This window comes from Musa acuminata, chromosome BXJ1-2 (genome assembly GCF_036884655.1).
Source record: "Musa acuminata AAA Group cultivar baxijiao chromosome BXJ1-2, Cavendish_Baxijiao_AAA, whole genome shotgun sequence".
Classification (NCBI taxonomy): Eukaryota; Viridiplantae; Streptophyta; class Magnoliopsida; order Zingiberales; family Musaceae; genus Musa; species Musa acuminata.
In genome coordinates, this window is record NC_088328.1 from 31,108,818 (window position 1) to 31,126,821 (window position 18,004).

Sequence of the window (18,004 nt, forward strand, 5' to 3'; positions counted from 1 at the left end):
CTATTCGATCCAACTTGATCCCCTCCTCATCTCGCAGGAAGAAAAAGAAGTGACAATTGTACTTTCTCTTTCTTTCTAATCATTAATATAACTATGCATGCATCTTATTATTAACATAATATAGATAGATATATGGGTGCAAGTATTTTTTTAGATTTCTGAAATCAAATACTTAAGGAATTTAAGTATGAAAGATTTCAAAGAGAAATATTTAAAATTTATGTTAGAAATTCATTAATGATGAGTTTGAGTTAATATAGTCAAAATTTAAGCTTTTCAATTATATTTATGACTCTTCCTTTTTTTTATTCACTAAGAGTCAAACTAATCGATATTAACATATATCAGATCAAATATTAGTTCGATCTAAAAGTTTAAGCTTTTAAATTATGGATCAAACTGGATATATATGTCACCCGATTCTCTCTATATCTATTAATGTGAGATTATTATTTTCTTAATCTTCTTTTCAATCTCTAATCATGCATGAATATTTCTAATTGTTTGATTATTTTGTCTATGGTAAAAAGAGAACGAGAGTACTTTGTGTTGGTGTCAACAACCTTAAGTTATGGCCTCGGGGTGAACACGGTTAGGTTCGGGTCCGAATGATTAGGGATCTTTCTGAGCGACCCTTGAGACTGTTGAGGTGGCCGACTGCGGTGGTTCGATCGTGACGGGACAGTCGTTTCCTCTGAAAGGGAACTCCTCGCTTGGGCATGCGGTGGGGGACGCTCTGCCTTCGTCCCTGCACACAGGTTGGGTCGGGAGGCTCGACCCGACCCCTCCGACGATCAAATCAGTGGATAGTCTTAGGGGATTTTTTCTACTTGATTTGTTCCTCCTTCCTCCTCTAAGCGCGAGGGTTTTTATAGGGAAGGTTACCGTTGCCTGATGTGCCCGCTTGTATGGAACATGATCGTACTCCTGGTAACGTCTGACACCGGTGTTGTCGTGGCGTGAAGGACTGGGCTTGCACAGGATGTTCATGTGCCTCGGTCGGCGTTCCGGTCTGTTTTGGCCAGGCGCTAGGCGTTGTCAGGTCAACCGAGGCGCGAGGCGTCATCCGGGCATAGCTGACGTTAACCCGCGTCCCAGTGCCATTATTGCCCTCATCACTTTGGTTTTCTTTTTAGTAGATGTAAGATAGAATAAAACGATTCTTTTGTTGCCTATACGAGCTGGTTAAGAAGATACGATTGTAGGTTTGGATTAACTCAAGAAACCTATAGTTTATAATTATGTAATGAAAATTTTGATTTTACTCTATGGATACGGATGAATGTCAAACGAAGTAAATCTTTGTTGTTTATTTTTTTAAAGTTTATATTTATCATTGATTATTTGGATTATACTTTTGAAATCAATCTCTCTCTCCTAATAACAAAATAAGACGGATTGGTTATCACATAAAAGAAAAGAAATAAAAAAATAAAAACATGCTGACTATGAAATGAGGCACGATAATGACAATTTGAAAAAGTAATCGTAAGACTCGAAGAAACTTACCAATTTTAATTGTTTGTAAAGGAGGAGTTAGATGCGAGAGATGTACGAAGACATTAAAATATTCACTTGAACCATAGGTGACATGACAGACTCATGAGATGCTCAAGAGTGTCTAAATATGATAGCTTGAACCACCCATGTGTAGATGTTAGATGCATGAGACGTTTAGGCATTAGACATATCATCTTGAACCACCCACATAGGGAGTGTCGGATGTACGAAACATTGGGGCATGCTTACTTGTATTGCCCACATATGGCTTGTCGAACACGAGAGACTTGAGAATGCTAGTGCATTTCGACTTGAACCACATGAGCAGTGTTGTCAAATCCAAGAGACATGAGATTGCGAGAGTATAATAATATCAACCACATGTTTTTTTAGTTTGAACGCATGAGACATGTGACTGCATGAGGGCATGTGAACCAAGGTTCGTAATATCGTATCGGTATTTCGACCTGAGCTCGGTACCAGTACGGTACGATGTACCGAGCAGTACACTCAGGTTCACCGAGCACTGTAGCCATTGCTATAATACATTGCTACAGTACTACAGTGCACTGCTACAGTGCGGACCGGTACGTACCGCCCATATCGGGCTATACGATTCGGTATGAAGACCTTGATGTGAACTACCCACATAAGGGGTATTCAATGCACAAGACCTATAAGGACATATATGTGAGACAACATGAGTTACTCAAAAGAGATGTCGGACACCTAAGAGACGTGAGAGTATTAGAGTGTCAGATCCATGAGACATGTGACGATGTTAAATCTTGAATGCATGAGACATGGGAACTTATCGAGGCATATCAACTTAAATTGCTGACATAGGGGCATCATAGTGTGTTGTTTTGAACAACTCACATTTTGGGTCGAATGCATCACAGACAAGGGCATTGAGGTGTATCAATTGAATAATTTATATAGGGGGTTTCAGATGCATGAAATACATAATAGCGCTATGATATATTGACTTGAATCACTCACATAAGAGGTGCCACATGCATGAGACATGTGAGGGTATTGTCGCGTGTCAACTTGAATTGATTTTGTAGAGAATTTTGAAAACGTGAGATGCATGTGAGTGTCATAATGTGCCAATTTGAAGTTCTTATGAATGAAGATTGGATGCATGGGATTTGAGGCCATCTAGGTGTGTCAAACATGAGAGTGTTAATGAGTGCCGATGAACTATCAACATAAGGTGTCTCGGATATAGGAGATATGTGAGAACATCAAGGCATGCTAATATGAATCACCAACTTAGTGGGTATCGAACGTGAAATGTATGAGGGCATCAAGGCATGTTGACCTAGACCACCCCATAAAAGGTGTTACATGCATATGACATATAACAACATCGAGGTATACTATGAGGGCATCACACATAGAGGGTGTCGAGTGCATGAGGTACACAAGAATATCAAAATGTATCAATACAAATCACATTCGTTTGATGGTGTTGGATGTTTGTGATTCACGAGGATCAAATAAACTGACTTATATAGGATGATAGATGTAAAAACACGTGAACGAATAAAATGAAGTGTAAACATAAAAATCATGATATGTAATTATTATGTTAAAAACTTTAATTTTAAAATTGATTGATTTTCTCATATTAAATCTTGTATTGATTTTCTCATATAATTTTTTAATTATTAATCTATGATGAATTTTTCACCCTCCCAACACTCTCATGTAGAGATTTTCAATTAGGTACTTTGCCTCAACCTCCGCTCAATCCTTAGTATATCTAAGAACAAACCGATGTTGCAGCGAAAGGGGTATCTGGAAGAAGTTGGAGCTGTCAGCCAAGTGAAAGAGGTTGCCTTGGCCGGAGAAGTAGCCACTTGGTGGTGGCAGTGGATTCAGGGACGACATGGCTGCAGGGGGTCAGCATACCGGATTTTGGCTGGTGAGACCAAGGATGCGGTGACCAGAGCAAAGAGGAGGAGGTGGATAGAAGAAGGCAATGGAATTCTTGTGGAGAGGAGGAAGACAAGTGAGCAGTTGAGATCACTACGAATTTGGAGCCAACAATGTTTTATATTGAGGATGATGGATTGAGGGTAAAGAAAGCATGCATTGACAAAAAAAAGGAAGGCTTCAATCAAAGGAAGAAGGTTTGAGTGGTTGTAGCAGCTCAAGTGCAGTGGTTCCATGGAAGAATGATCGCATGAACCAATCATATAATAGTCAAGTAAAGAGGATTAAAATGGCATGACAATAGAATTAAAAGCTCCAATTAAAACGAGGCATTGTGCTCACCAAAAGTCAACAACAGTTCTAATTTTCCACGGTGAGGAGCATAGCCATCTTAAATGGGGAGAAATGGAAATTGAGAAGGAAGCTTCCAGTTTTGATGGATGGAAAGGAAGTCATGAAAGAGAGGAACACCAGTTTATCTCATCTAAGAAACAACATATGCCACACAACTATTCTGCAGATAGATCCAACTTGGAAAAACCTACACAGTTCGGTTGGAGAAGATTGACCTGACCTGTGCTTCTTGTTCTGCGTTTGGTTTGATGCAGACTCTGCATTTGGAAGACCCAGAAGTCAACCATCAGCTAAAACAACATGCTCTCAACAGCAGGAAAATGAGATCAGTGAGAAGAATAATAATGAAACCAAGCAAGATTACCAGTCAATAATTATGATATTCCACAAATTATAATTATGACCATACAACAACAAGATAATATTCCATAATAATGATATCAAATTAATCAGAATGTAACGACAATAAGTAGTCAAGCCTCCAACACCAGCATATTATGTATCACACAACAAAATATCATCAACCACATATCATAACCATGACCACAGTAACGGATCTTACATTGTATAAGCATTCCTGTGAAAATACAACACTGTTGCTATGGTACACAACACGATACCATGTCATTAAGCATGACATGACTACATAAGAAAGAAAGATATAATCAGATCAGAAATCAGACCTCAAATGGATGAGATGCATACAAAACTATTAGGTCTGCGGGAATATTCACAGATAAGCCTTCAGTCTTTCCAACCAGGTAGTTGGCAGTTAATCCATGCTCCTCAAGTCAATTAGTAAATCCCATTAGTTTATGCTAGCTAGTCCAATTGGAATAGGCTAATGGATCTCTGGACTGGCCATGTGCAGCGTGATACAATATTATAAACCGATATGCCTGGCTAAATTATTGAACAACATTCATTGCTGGTTCCTTTTCCAAAATACAATCTTGGCTAGGGGCTAACAGGTTCAGTTTAGATCCATCCCTTACAAGAGATTCAATATGCTATATAAATAACAGTTGAACAGGTACAGAACCAATGGCTTTGAGTGTATTGTATGCCTTGTTTTCTGAGAGGATATTGTTACATATCTTGTAATCCATATACAAAAGAAAAGATTTTTCTCTAATCATCACTATTTGACCTCATGGATTTATAAACATTTAACTACAAATAAGCTTCATCCAGACATTTACTTTCTTCTTTTCTTGTGACCAAGTATTTATAATTATAATTAGCTGCATACCTCTGTAGGATCTCCATCCTTCATCTGGCTCTTATGGTGAAAACTCTGTTGAACCAGATGGAATGAAGAATCATGTGGAATAAATCATACTTCACTGGCGTATTATGCCAAAGGAAGTGCTTTTGTACCTTCCTTACCCCCTTCTGCAACAACAAGTACTTGTTCAATGGGATTGACATGAGTATCTCTTTTAATCGTGGTACATCTGCTTCTGGAACGATAACAGAGAATGCTTCCCAATTCAACACTTCAAAGAGAGGTGGCACATAATTGTCTGATATGATCACCGGAACACATTCATAAAAGATGGACTCCACTATCCGCGGACTGTTAACCTCATAACCTCGAGGACAGATACAGTATTTGCTTGTCTTCATGAACTGGATGTAAGTCTTCTTATTGTTGACTCCTGGAGGCATTGGACCAAAGATTTTCATGTATGGGTCTTTGTTCTCCCAGTGCTGCAGTAGGATTGGCCGGAGCCTGCCATGCATGTTTCCTGCAAAGAAGGCAAGGATGGACCTCTCACTGGCAGGACTTCCACCAAGCTCTCTTAGAGGGTTCTTAGGTGAAAGGACTAATGTTTCTGGAAGAGAGACATCCTTGCCTACTCGGAAGCCTTCATGGAGATCAGCATTACAAAGCGCTCTAATGGAACTGTCCATGGTATGCCTTGTTTCATATGGTGCCTGCAGAAGTACTACTGGTGAGGAACATGATAGCACCATTCATTGAAAATTCAGCTATAATGCATAAGGTAGTTTCAATTGATTTAACTGTTATCAACTTGCATCATGTTTATCCATTAGCTTCAAAAGATGTACATATATTTTTGTTGCCTTAAGGTTAAAATGACATATCTAGAAGATGCATGATGTTGACCATGGATTATATTTGATGGTAACAAACTGTCAACTGTTCACATCAGAAAATGAGTGCAGCACTATGATAATGTAAGATACATATAGAACCTAAGAGAGTGGGACTACATTAGTATCTAATGCTAGAGCAAAATTAGACATTTGAACTGATCCTGGATAATGTGTTGGTATTTTGGAGATCAAGTTTCCTGAATCCTACCCAGTCATGGCAAGCAGCAGCAAAATGGTCAGCTCCACCTGTTCTATTCCAGAAAGGATATTTTGCAGCAATCATGTCCATATAGCCCTGCAAGTACTGGACTAAGTTCTTTTTGTTGTGGGAGTCGGGCACATACAGAGCAAACTCCAAGAAACGAGAACTGAAAGGAATGTAGAACATGTTTGCATTTCTGGGGTCCTTCACAGTTAAGTGTCTGTTTCTCTTCATCAATTTCATGAACCATCCTTCAGAAGCATAAATTCCTTTCAGTACAGGCTGATGGAATATGGGTCTCCCGCCTTCCTTATAGACATATACTTTGAGTGTGCTTTCCATGAGCTCATAGCTCCTGTTGTTTGTAATATAAAATTTAAGTTATAGTACAAGAAGCAGCACATCCTAGCATAACTGGGGGGCTGCAATCAAATGCGGTTTCAAGGAGCAGATAAATCACTCAGAAAACATGGCTGATAGGAAGCATATTACAAAATAATTTTGACTTTGGTCAGGTTTTGGATGAAACTAATATGTTTTTATTAGGGACATGAAATTACATACAAAACATTAAAAAAAGGGAACTGGATCTCAGGTAATAAATGAGTTAATGATCTTGAATTTCAGATAGCAATTGTTATAAAAAATAATCATTACAAAAAAGAAATTAATTAATTTCTTCCAGAAAGTTTTTGAATGAATCTTCATGACATCACTGAATCAGACATATGCTGATTGATGTGTCATGTAGGCACTAGTGCTATCAAGTACAATTCTTTGCAAGCTTATTAAATGCCCTAGCACTTGCTAGAAATTGTCTTGTTTGTTTTTATATGTTACCAGAACCTAAAATGTCTCGTAACTAGTGCCTTCACTTTGTACATACAAGATATAAAACAGAAAGGCAGGTGAAGATAAATATAAGAATTTAATATGCAATTCATCTACTAGAATATACAAAGGTGTATATACGTTGTTGGGAACTGAAAAGGACCACGCATAAGGATACTATAGTAAGGAACTAGCTTCCAATAAGAAGAGCTTGGTTATATAGCAGTCTTTTTAACAAATGATATAAGACATATAAGATAATATCACTTCCAATTCAAGTAGAATTTGAAAAGAACATATAAGACATAACCAAGGTCATCAATGAATTGTTTGTTTTTCAACAATTTTTACATGAAGAAAGTGTTTCTTCTTCCAGAAATAGCTGATCACTAAATTTGTTATTGGAATGTTACCAAAAATTGCATCCTTTAAGCATCCCGAATTACCGACATGAACAACACTTAAATGGTAAGAATTACTCTCAACATGAAAATCAAATAAAGACCATGCAGAAGCAACTGATTTACTGTACAAAAGACAACTAGTAAAGAGAGAAGCAATTAGTAAAGTGCCTTTTAAACATGGAAAGATTTCGAAAAGCAGGTTCGTAGAGTTCTTGATCATTCTTTGAAATAGGAGCATTCTCAATCTGTGCCCTTGCAGCTATTATATTCTGGTCATGAGCCGAAGACCATCGAGGTCTCTGCAACATGTGGAAAAGGTCAAATCACAAGAGTAACTTCTCCCCATTCGGAATATACTAATCTGAGAAAAACAAACCATTGCACGATATGAAGCACGGTTCTTAAGCAGCAGGCTGTTCATCTCTGACATAGAAAGTGGTGGCATTGCTCGCCGCTTATTCTTTCTTCGTTTTGGAGTGTAGTTACCCCCAAAGCTATTGTAAGAGGTGGATTTACCAGCCAGCTGAGCACTGTCCTTTGGAAGTGTCTCTGTCGATTGCTTTATAGATGAAGAAACAGTCTTAGTTGCTTGTTCTACTGATGATGGAGTACTAGTTGTCACTGTGCTGATAGGATCACTTGTATTTGTGCTCAAATCCACCAGAGGGTCAGTTGTATGAGAAACTAATGGTGATGATACAGCTACAGATGAAACCGATTCATTATGGAAATTTTTTATTTGATCAGAGACTAAAGGTGCATTATGTTTGCCATCTGAAGAAAATGAATAACCAGGAGCTGGTTCCCCAACCTTCTCCGTAGAAGGAAAATAATTTGGATCAACTACCTTTTCAAGTTTGATGAAACCACCATTTGGGTCCCTAACCTTTTTCAGTATAACCCCATTTCCAAGGTCAAATGAGAACTCGCTCTCTGGTTCTTCGTCCTCACCCAGGTCGATATCATCTTCATCATCATCCAACATATCGTCCTCACCAGTCCGTACATCGACCGGAGATGTTCCAGTCGAATTCCTTGGATCACTTAAAAGAGAGAGCTCTCCAGTACTTAATGAGCGATAAGAAGATACAGTGCTCAATGAACTCCTTCCTTCAGTTTCAGGGTCACTAAAGGCAGGGAATGGAGATGACAGAGCAGTTCTAGAGGAGAGCATGAAAGTCTGAAATACTAAAACAGAAAGGGCTATCGCGATCACCAAGACCACTCTTCGTACTGTGGTAACCCATGGCTTTTGCAATTGAACCATGTTGATCTCACAAAAACTCACCTTCCATGACCTGCAAATGATGAAGGGCACAAAATTCATTAAGCAAGGAACACAATATGCAAAGACACCACAAGTTCATATTGGCACTTGATCCAGTTGAGAGCTCAGATTTATTTTAGAGTAATTTCAAGCAGTTCAAAAACTGATATCAAGATTATTCATTCGGATGCTTAACAATTCATATGCTTTCATAAACTAGGCTTTAGCCCAGTGGTTCATACCTCACAGCGAAAAGATGTGCATAAGTAATTAGGCAAGGATTCTGTCAGAAAAAAAGAAGAAGACAGAAAATGAACTATAAAGTACCCACAAATCCGACTTATCCATGTATTGCGGTTTCAGAACTAAACAGTTGACACCTAATTATTAGTGAACTCTCTGATCAAGCAACCTTTTTTTCAGGACTACACAAATGATAACTAGGCATAATCATCCACTGAAGGGATTATGCATCCACTTCCAGGATCAAACAGTCGAGAACTTGCATGGTGTCTTGAGTTGGAAATTTCTCTTTCTTCTTCTGTGGCCTGGATCTGAATGGTCAAACATCAATTGTAGGTTCCAACTTCAACTAACCCTAGAAAGAGAGGCAACAGATCCAGAAAAGTAGAAGACAACGGAGCATAATTGAACTCAAATGCTCGGGATTCACTTGCACGAATTGCCCAAAAGCAATGCATCACAAACCAGAGCCTGTAAAATAAAAAGAAGGGGTCTGGTCGACAACCTCAACTTAGCAATCATGCTACAGAACACAAGCCCCTTCAAGAATCAAGAACCCCATCCTCCAGAGGGCTGAAGCAGGCACACAAAGCTCGAAGATTTTCCTTTGGACTAGCTAGAGTATTAGGAGATCGAGAGTACCTCTCCCTTGCGATCTTACGACCTCTGAGTTCACCGGAGAAGAGGGCAAGCAGTAGAATGCAGCCACAAGAATGAAGAACCCCATCGTCCAGCGGGCAAACAGAAGAAGTGTCACCGACTACGGCTGAGCGTTCTAACCGCATAGCGGCAGGCACATGTCGGAAGAAAGAGTTGACAAATCCGACGGCCAGGAGCACGGATCAAAAGCAATCAAAACGAATCGTGTGGCTGCGACCCGCTGTTGATATATATAGGTAGCGTATTATCTCATGTACTGTGTATACACGGATGGGTTTACCACGAACGGGTGAAAAGATTCGGGTACGTCGTGTATGTTTCTGTGAAGTTTCGGCTGCATTGCCCAAGGAACAAATATTAGATATTGATGATGACAAGGATCACGTGAAATGGGGTCCAGCCTTTGTACGAACGAGGTATCAAAACAGGAAAGGTCGAATATATATATATATATATATAAGAGTGAAAAATCTCAAATTGTATTAGATCAGGATAGAAAGCCAAAACGTGATTAACAAAGATAGAAAAGAGAATTTCTATAAAGAATGGGAACAATTCAAAATCACATGAACTAAAATAGACATCGGATGAGATCTCGATACTAAATTGAACTATCATATTATTAAAATCAATATCGAATCAGTAATTTAAGTTAATTCAGAGTTAGTAAAACCACAGGCAGCGTTTATCCAATCTTCAAGTGGGTTCAGTAGAAATCACAGATCGAAAATAAGGGAAAAAATTCTAGTATGAGACTAAATTGCATGAGGAAGAAAAATTGATCTCCTGGCAAAACCAGCTAATCTAATAATCCTGCTGTTTCAAAATTAAAACAAACGGAAGAGAGAAAGTAAACATTTTAGTTCATTTAAGTTCATCTCAGTAGTTAATATATCGAAGGCCAATGGAAGAGATTAAGCTTCTTCGACCACAACTTATTGACTGACGAGAGAGAATAAACATTTGAAAGTGAATATCAACTCATACACAAGGAGAATACAAAAACCCTTTCTATAACCAAGCATGTTTCTAGCTGTACTGCAGATACAACGTGAAACTAACAAATGGATGAAGCTCATGTCGCTTGAGGCATTGAGAAATATTGACCAAACCAGCAGTGATCTGTTTGGAGCGGAAGGATCTCCAGTTTTCCACAGGTTAATAACAGCATCATCATGTAATCCTTTTTGAACCTCCTCGAGCTGCAGCAAGGTGATCCTGCCACAAGAAACAAACGTGATTTAACTTCCAATAGGAAGAGCATGGCAAGCAGATCAGAGATTGGAATGTCATGAGGTCCATGCGCACCATTCCTTAGAAGATTAGTACTTCTTCTACACTCAAAAGCATTAATAACAGATCCATCTAAAAATTAACTAATCCCCTTGGATTCTTGGCATCTATATGATGAATTTAGATTCTCATTCTACTAGAATTGATTCCAGAAACTAGCATATTATTAGTTACTAATATGATAGAAATGTGTAAGAACAAATAAGTGTAACTCAGAATAATATAATTATTATAATAATCAAAAGTGTCTTCACCAGAAATTTTACACATTATATGTTAAGAATAGTTCTACTCACGCCCTCATGTATTAGACTAACAAAAGCATATATCAGAGTAGTTCAGACAATGAAAGATTTTAGTGGAACAACTAAACACAACAGGAAGAAGAATCATTACCGTTATGAAATCAAAAGCTTTAGTGTCCTCCTTTGGGCTTTTCGTAGTTGAAGCATGGCTTTTTACTGGATTATTTGAAAGTTGAAAAATATCAGGAAGTGGTGCAGCATAACTTCCCTCCATAGCATTCCCAGCTGTTTGTCCAAATCCAGTGTTGAGATTTCCAATGTTTTGCAATAAAAACTGCTGTTGGGCAATGAATGCACTCATCGCCTCGTAGTTCATTGGCTGAGCAACAAAACCTTGATTGAACATAATATTTGGAGGCATGCCATACTGAATAGGAGCCTGGGAATAGACAGAGTTCAAATCCTGATTACTCTTCATAGATCCATTTGCAGGTACCTGGCTTGGTTGAGTGCTACTGGCCAACATTCCAAGTCCAGAGAAAGCAGCAGATGCTCCCACTGATCCAGGTGGTTCATTTTCTTGGATTCCATTGAGAGACAACCCAGTCATCAAATCATGCATGTTGCCTCTATCCTTTCCTGCTTCCTCTTGGTGCTGAACAGAATATGCACCAAAAACATCAAGCAAGTCAGGCTTCTTAATTTCAGGAACATCTAAAACAATATCCGACTTCTTATCATCAACTGTCAATCCGGAGAAAAGGTCATTCCCCTCCTTGTCCTCAGTCACATGGAAAGACACATCTGCAAATGGATCATCTTGATTTTTATTGCCAGAAGTGTTTATATCAGCAAGAGGATCACTGGCAAACAGATCGTCTACCAAAGAGTTTGATGGCTTCAACTCTGCTGTGCTTTGCTTGCCCTGCGTCTCCATGGAATCTTGACTCCCATAATCATCAAAGTCACCAGTATCAATTAAGTCAGGCATTTGAACAACAGGGGGGGCAGAAGTAGCTTTTCCATCCGATGTCTCCTCTCTTGCTCCAGAAGTTTGCTCACCACCAAGAAGACTTAATACCTGAAGAATAGAAAAGAGATATGCAGTTAAAATATCTATTATAAACATTGTGGTTATTAAAGATTCTTCAAACTTGTACATAATTACCATCTCACATCTAAAGCAACATTCATGTCCATGCTTTACTAACAAGAAGCCGTACTTAAATACACCCCCTCCTCTCATTGAAAAGTTCTCTTCTCATTATTAAACAGAAAATGAACTTCAAAGGATGGGTTCAAGTATTGTTTATACAGCAATCAATTTAATGCTTAAACAGGTTCCAATTTACCATTAGTATTTTATTTGCAGAACCTATTTTACAACCTCAACATCAGTTACTATCCTCTAGGATAATTTTAAATATAACTTGGATCCATGGAGGTCAGGGGGATTCGAAGCAAGCATTACAAATTTCAATATACTAAAAAGCCATCTGCTCATCAAAAAGGTAAAAAGAAAATACTTGAGCCATGGAAAAGAAAAGATATCTTTTCTATAGATCCACTAACATTTTGGCTTAGTTATTCAATCACATATATGCTTGGACATTTTTAGACTAATTCTATATAAGGTGATTTTCCAACATTAAGTAACTCCAAAGTAGTAGGTCCTTAATGTAAGTTTCATAATTCTTTGACTCTGACTCATGCCAGTCACAGTTATACTACACATGAAGGATAAACAGCATCTGCATCAGAAGTGAACCAGATATTAAAAAATAGCTTGCTGACCAAGAGAAAAACTGATATCAATGTACTTATCAGCTGAGCTTATATACTTTAAGAAACTAACCACCATATAGGACTAACACAAAAAATGTAGAACAAATAGAGACTCAAAGGTCTTGCTGGGATAATGTTAAAGACTTGTGCCAGAATCCCTACCTACAGAAGGTGACAAAAGTGGTACATATAAAGCAAAATTTTAGTGCCAACTAGGCACAAAATGCATGACGAAAAAACTTGTGAAAACAGCAATTCAGGCATGGTCAAAATGCCAGCTGAACCACTATAACAACATCTATTTCCTAGTCCAACCATGCAATGCTGAACAGTACAGTGCCACTCAGGAGGACAAGTTTTTACTTTTTGTTCTCAATATGTTGATATGACACTGGCAAGTTATCCAGATCCGTGTATGCACTGAACACGGACTTGTACCATCCGGTACAGGGTCTGTCCTGTTTGGCACACCTGGTACAGGCTCTGCAGCAGCAGTTTCTTTTTTTAGCTTTCTTTATGCTTTTTCCTAAATCATACTAGTGTACCAACACTTGGTACACCATCATGGACCAATACAATACCGGTCCAAGCACTCTGGTATAGTACCAGTACTGAAATTGTGAACCTTGCCACTACCAATGCACATTTTTATGCCCTTTGTGGCATCATCAATAGATTGGAACCACATATAGAAAGTGCAGCCATTGCCATAGTGAGGTAGACAGCCATGAAGTTATGAATTTTTATGTCACCACTGATCCATAATCCTACCTCTAGTGGAATCTGTTTTATGAGGCTTTTTAATTTTATTGTGAGAACACTTCCATTTCCTATTGATACAATATGGACCTTGATAACAAAAAAATATCAAACACAATCCCTTCACTTTATACTAATCCAATGTTATTGAATTAAACATGAATAAACATGTTTTTAATAGTAATTTTTCAGCTGAGAGTAATGGCTGCAATATAAAGGATCCAAACCTTATTTGAAGAAAATTGTGTGACTACATCATCTAGCAATTACAAGCAAAATTGGTCCACTTTCTTCTTGATTCACACAAAAGTTCACATTGTCTCTCGTACAGATGTTTGGACTAGCTGAGACACGTGCATTATAACATACATCTGTGATGTATGGCTTAAAATAAGTCAAACACATATAGAATCATTATCAATGCAAACACACATGAGACAATGTAGATGTAAGTTTGGAGTGATCCATAGCTAGAACCAACCATTCTAACACTCGATACAAGTCAATAATGGCAGCATACTAGTCTAAACATGGACTGATATCAGTATCAAACCGAGATTTCAAACCTTAATTTGAATGGGCTATTAACACCAACAAGATTATAAAGCTTCAAAGCTAGACATGAAACAAAAATGATATGAAAATTAATCAAGAAACAATAACAGTTATGGTGAATTGTGTTCCCAAATCAATTGTTCATTGAATCATTTTGTAATACATCCAGGAACTTCATTCATCTGCATATAAAGTAATTAAGAATAATTGATAAACTCATCACAACCAACTGAAACTAGGAATTAAGATAACCATTTTCAGAGTCTACCTTTCTGCCATTTTGAATCGAAATCAAAGTATCCAATGAGAATATTTAAGTACTAAATTATATAGGCATCGTTTTCACACAAGTGGAAGTGAAAAGACCAAATAAAATCAACAAGATAACTGACTTGCAAAATCAGTGACCAAAAGAGCAAAGTATAGATTAAGAACCGCTGATCAAGAATGCAACTCTGATCTCTTATGGCTTTGAGAGAAATCTTTTCCACATCATTTTTTCCCATAAGTTACTCATCACTCTCACTTTCTAACTTGTTATGCAAAGTGCAACTATCTGATGTGGAATAGAATGTAAGAACGCATTCATGAGAGATCATACCATGAATCCAGCTTAGGAAAGTGATTAACAATATAAAGACATAAGTTGAGTATTAGGAAAGCCACTTCAACATTCTAACAAAAAGAAATCATATGAACAAAGAGTACCTTGATTGCTTTCTCCCTCAAAGAAGCTTGTGGTAGCTCTGTACATCTGACGATAGAATCCTTGTTCTCGGTAAAATAAGACACTATGCTAAAGAAGTGTTCATCATCTTTTATTTTTAAAATTGATTCCAGGACACAAATAGTCTTCATCCTTACCTGAAACAACCATGTAAATTTTACCGGTTTAGCAAACTTCAAATAACATTTAAGTTAGTTTCGTCACTTCTTGAAACAATTATCCTTATACAAAACATGGATTTGGACAAGACCCCTTTAATTCACTTCAGAATTCAGAGAATGAGTTTCATCAAGAGAAGATTAAGTATGGGGTGATGTACAATGACGAGCAATATTAATGCATGCTCAAATAGTCTCATTTTGCTACTTGTCATTTTGAGTCAGTTTGAGCCAATTAAGATCTATCCAAATACTCTGACCGTTGCAAACTCCATCAGTAAGTTCACTGACATACCTAAGTCAAATATTTAACATGACATAACCATACAATTTTTGTACCCCTTATAGGTCAAAGAAAATTCATAAATAAGCCTCTTTTGAATTCAAAATAAGAATAAGTTAGCAAGATGATGATTGAAGATGCCATATGGCATACATGTCATATGGATAAGATTGCACACAGACAATACAAATTCCCCTTTTGTTCACCAACAGCAACATAAAAGTTATTTGCTAACATGAAATATCTCTAAATCACTGGTTAACTCTACAGATTCAATATATAAGCGGAAAGCATTGTAGACATGCAATGTCAAAAGCTATTTGCTAACATCCAGTATATCTAATCACTGCTTTACAATACAAGATTCAATATACAAGGGCAAAGCATCATTGCTGAAGTTTTTTACTCGAGGTAAATGAAATGACTAAGTCTAGACCAACATCTCTAATGAAGTGACTAAAAAACATACAAAAAAAACCTATGTTTCAATCAGCATACCACTTTTTGATAGATGCAGCTTGCACACAATATTCTAGATTCACACATAAAGCAGACAAATAATTTGAATAACCAACAAAGTAACCAACAAAGACTCAGAATGAACAAATGATAGATTAGTCAGCTTACTTGCCACAAATGTGATTGGAGCTTCATTTCTAAGGCATGACTCATGGCCACTCCATCTAATTTGGCAGCCGCTGCAAGAAAAGCCTGCAAAGCATCACGAGTTGGTTGCAGACGTACACCTCCAGATGTGACAATTGTCTCCAAAAGCCGTTCCTCACGACTCTTTGCTCCTGTGTTAGTTGAACTCGTGTCCTCATTTGCCACAGAAGTGGATATGCTCAGTCTCGAATCAGGGCCCCATGTTCCAGAGTTTCTTTTTGAGATACCAGAACCTTCCCAACTTTCTCCGTGGTGTTCGATTCCTTGATATCCATTAGGACTGTCTATTTCTGTTGTTAAAGATCTACGTAGGTTTGGGCTCTTATAACTGCCAGTGTCATTTTTCCTCGAAGAATGAGCAGCAGCAATGGTGCTAAGTCCCTGCCTGATGGAGGCACTACCAAGACCAACCACTTCACTAAGAAACGACCTTTTCTCTTCGGCTTGAAACTCAAAGTTTGTATTCCCAAAGCCTTGGATGCGCTTATCAAGGCCTTGTGTGGGTGCCACTGTCTTGTTGTCATCGGAAGCAAAGACAGCCGCAACTGCCTCATGAGCAGTCTCACGAACAGCCTTATTAAGGGCGTCTCCTTTCAGGGGATCTAACTGACCTTTATAATGGAACAGCTGACGCATTGCGACCGAGTGCCTTTGCATTTCCCTCCTGAACTCATTTCCAGATTTTGCCACTGCATACTTGATCAGCCGAAGAGCCTTGGGAGAAATAAAACAGGGATCAATTCTTTAATGCGACAGTATAAATTTGTTTGTGAGCACATCGACTAGATTACCATCTCATTGATAGAACACTCTGGACAAAGATACACAATTATACATTTTCCAACATAATTTTTTGTTATAAGTGAGATATATAGGAATCATTATATTGTGTGGAGAAAAATAAAATGAAATTTACTTATAAAATCTGTTCACGCGATGCATGCAGAGAATTATGAGTCCACAAAGACAGAAAGGAGGAAAGCATGCTTGTTTGATATATAGGAAGCGTTATACTGTGTAATATATAGAAAGAAATTTGTCATGATTTGCTTAATTCACAAGAGTAGTGACGGGGAAAAAGAATGATCTATCATCCCACCATGCAATATCATATAAATATCAAACAACACAAATATTGAATTACTGCGAGAGAACTCAAAAACGAAGGGGGAGAAAAGAGAATGCATATAACCTAATACCTTCTGCTTAACAATTGGGCTCTTGTGATCCAGCCGTTTGAGAATATAATCCGATACCTCCTTCACGATGCTGGCCGGGGACGTTCGCAGAAGCTCGCAGACCTCCTCCAACTTGTACACCGGAGCAACCTTATCTTCATCCGAGGTCACTCCATCAACCATGCGAGATCTCCAATAGGACTCCACAGCTCTCCGGCTCTGATCCATATTGACCAACCTCTTACACCCACAAGATCCAGACGACAACCCTAAAAGCACGCTCAAATCGACCAACCAAAGACCAAAAACGTCCTGCCCCCCCAAAATCCGAGCCTCGCAACAGAAATCGACTACCAGAAAATCTATTGCGACGAACCGCAGCCCCGATCAAGTATAAAACCCTTCAAATCGACAAGATTTAACAGAAAAATCCGTAAAGAAACGTTGTCGATCGATATTTCCTGAAAGAGGAAGGCGATTGACCGATCGAACGGAATCCCAGAAGAAACCGGGAAGGCTTGGATTGAAGGCGAGCAGGTATAAATCTGGCTCGGATCGGGGGAAGGATTTGGGGGAGGGACAGCGGAGGGAGAGAAGAGAGCGGAGAAGGGGGATCGGTTTAGGGGAACGACACGGTGGAAGCGACGAGTTTGATGCGACCGCGAGGGGGTGGGAATTGTGTGCGAGTTCGATACAGGGGAAGGTTGCGTATGTGTGTGTGCGGTAAACCCGTCCGGGCCGTCCATTTATTACGCGTCGGTGGGTCCGAGCCATCACTTGCACGTGTCAAGTGAATTGGCTTGGGTTGGTTATTACGCACGGTAAT

The 18,004-nt window shown here is 38.5% G+C and overlaps 2 protein-coding genes across 4 annotated transcripts; both read right to left on the bottom strand.

The window, feature by feature from the left end:
• Window positions 1-3,725: 3,725 nt before the first annotated feature.
• LOC103976475 (probable glycosyltransferase At3g07620) lies at window positions 3,726-9,669 on the bottom strand. 3 transcript variants are annotated; one of them, XM_065103464.1, is made up of 6 exons: window positions 9,512-9,669; window positions 7,736-8,657; window positions 7,528-7,658; window positions 6,131-6,479; window positions 5,051-5,739; window positions 3,726-4,055 (listed from the first exon to the last, which is right to left on the bottom strand). In XM_065103464.1, exons 1-5 carry the CDS (start codon window positions 9,652-9,654, stop codon window positions 5,071-5,073), a joined length of 2,214 nt encoding a protein of 737 aa, XP_064959536.1. In that variant the 5' UTR covers window positions 9,655-9,669; the 3' UTR covers window positions 3,726-4,055; window positions 5,051-5,070. The 3 variants fall into 3 exon arrangements, with proteins under 3 accessions (XP_064959536.1, XP_009389960.3, XP_009389958.2); XM_009391685.3 differs by lacking the exon at window positions 3,726-4,055 and having other exon boundaries at window positions 4,314-5,739; XM_009391683.3 differs by lacking the exon at window positions 3,726-4,055 and having other exon boundaries at window positions 4,314-5,739; window positions 9,375-9,512.
• A 699-nt stretch (window positions 9,670-10,368) lies between these two features.
• LOC135609805 (protein MODIFIED TRANSPORT TO THE VACUOLE 1-like) lies at window positions 10,369-17,882 on the bottom strand. The gene is made up of 5 exons (XM_065103475.1): window positions 17,200-17,882; window positions 15,962-16,714; window positions 14,875-15,030; window positions 11,219-12,148; window positions 10,369-10,747 (listed from the first exon to the last, which is right to left on the bottom strand). The coding sequence occupies exons 1-5, from the start codon at window positions 17,404-17,406 to the stop codon at window positions 10,703-10,705; spliced, it is 2,091 nt and encodes a 696-aa protein (XP_064959547.1). The 5' UTR covers window positions 17,407-17,882; the 3' UTR covers window positions 10,369-10,702.
• Window positions 17,883-18,004: the final 122 nt, after the last annotated feature.

Bases quoted from the DNA above. Each gene is read 5' to 3' on its own strand.
- LOC103976475 (XM_065103464.1), bottom strand. From the start codon at position 9,654: ATGCGGTTAGAACGCTCAGCCGTAGTCGGTGACACTTCTTCTGTTTGC. The intron at 8,658-9,511 runs GTACTCTCGATC...CATCATTTGCAG, and splicing joins CGTAAGATCGCAAGGGAGAG to GTCATGGAAGGTGAGTTTTT. The intron at 6,480-7,527 runs GCACTTTACTAA...TACAAACAACAG, and splicing joins AATCTTTCCATGTTTAAAAG to GAGCTATGAGCTCATGGAAA.
- LOC135609805 (XM_065103475.1), bottom strand. From the start codon at position 17,406: ATGGATCAGAGCCGGAGAGCTGTGGAGTCCTATTGGAGATCTCGCATG. The intron at 16,715-17,199 runs GTATTAGGTTAT...ATTTCTCCCAAG, and splicing joins GCCCAATTGTTAAGCAGAAG to GCTCTTCGGCTGATCAAGTA. The intron at 12,149-14,874 runs GTACTCTTTGTT...TCTATTCTTCAG, and splicing joins TGAGGGAGAAAGCAATCAAG to GTATTAAGTCTTCTTGGTGG.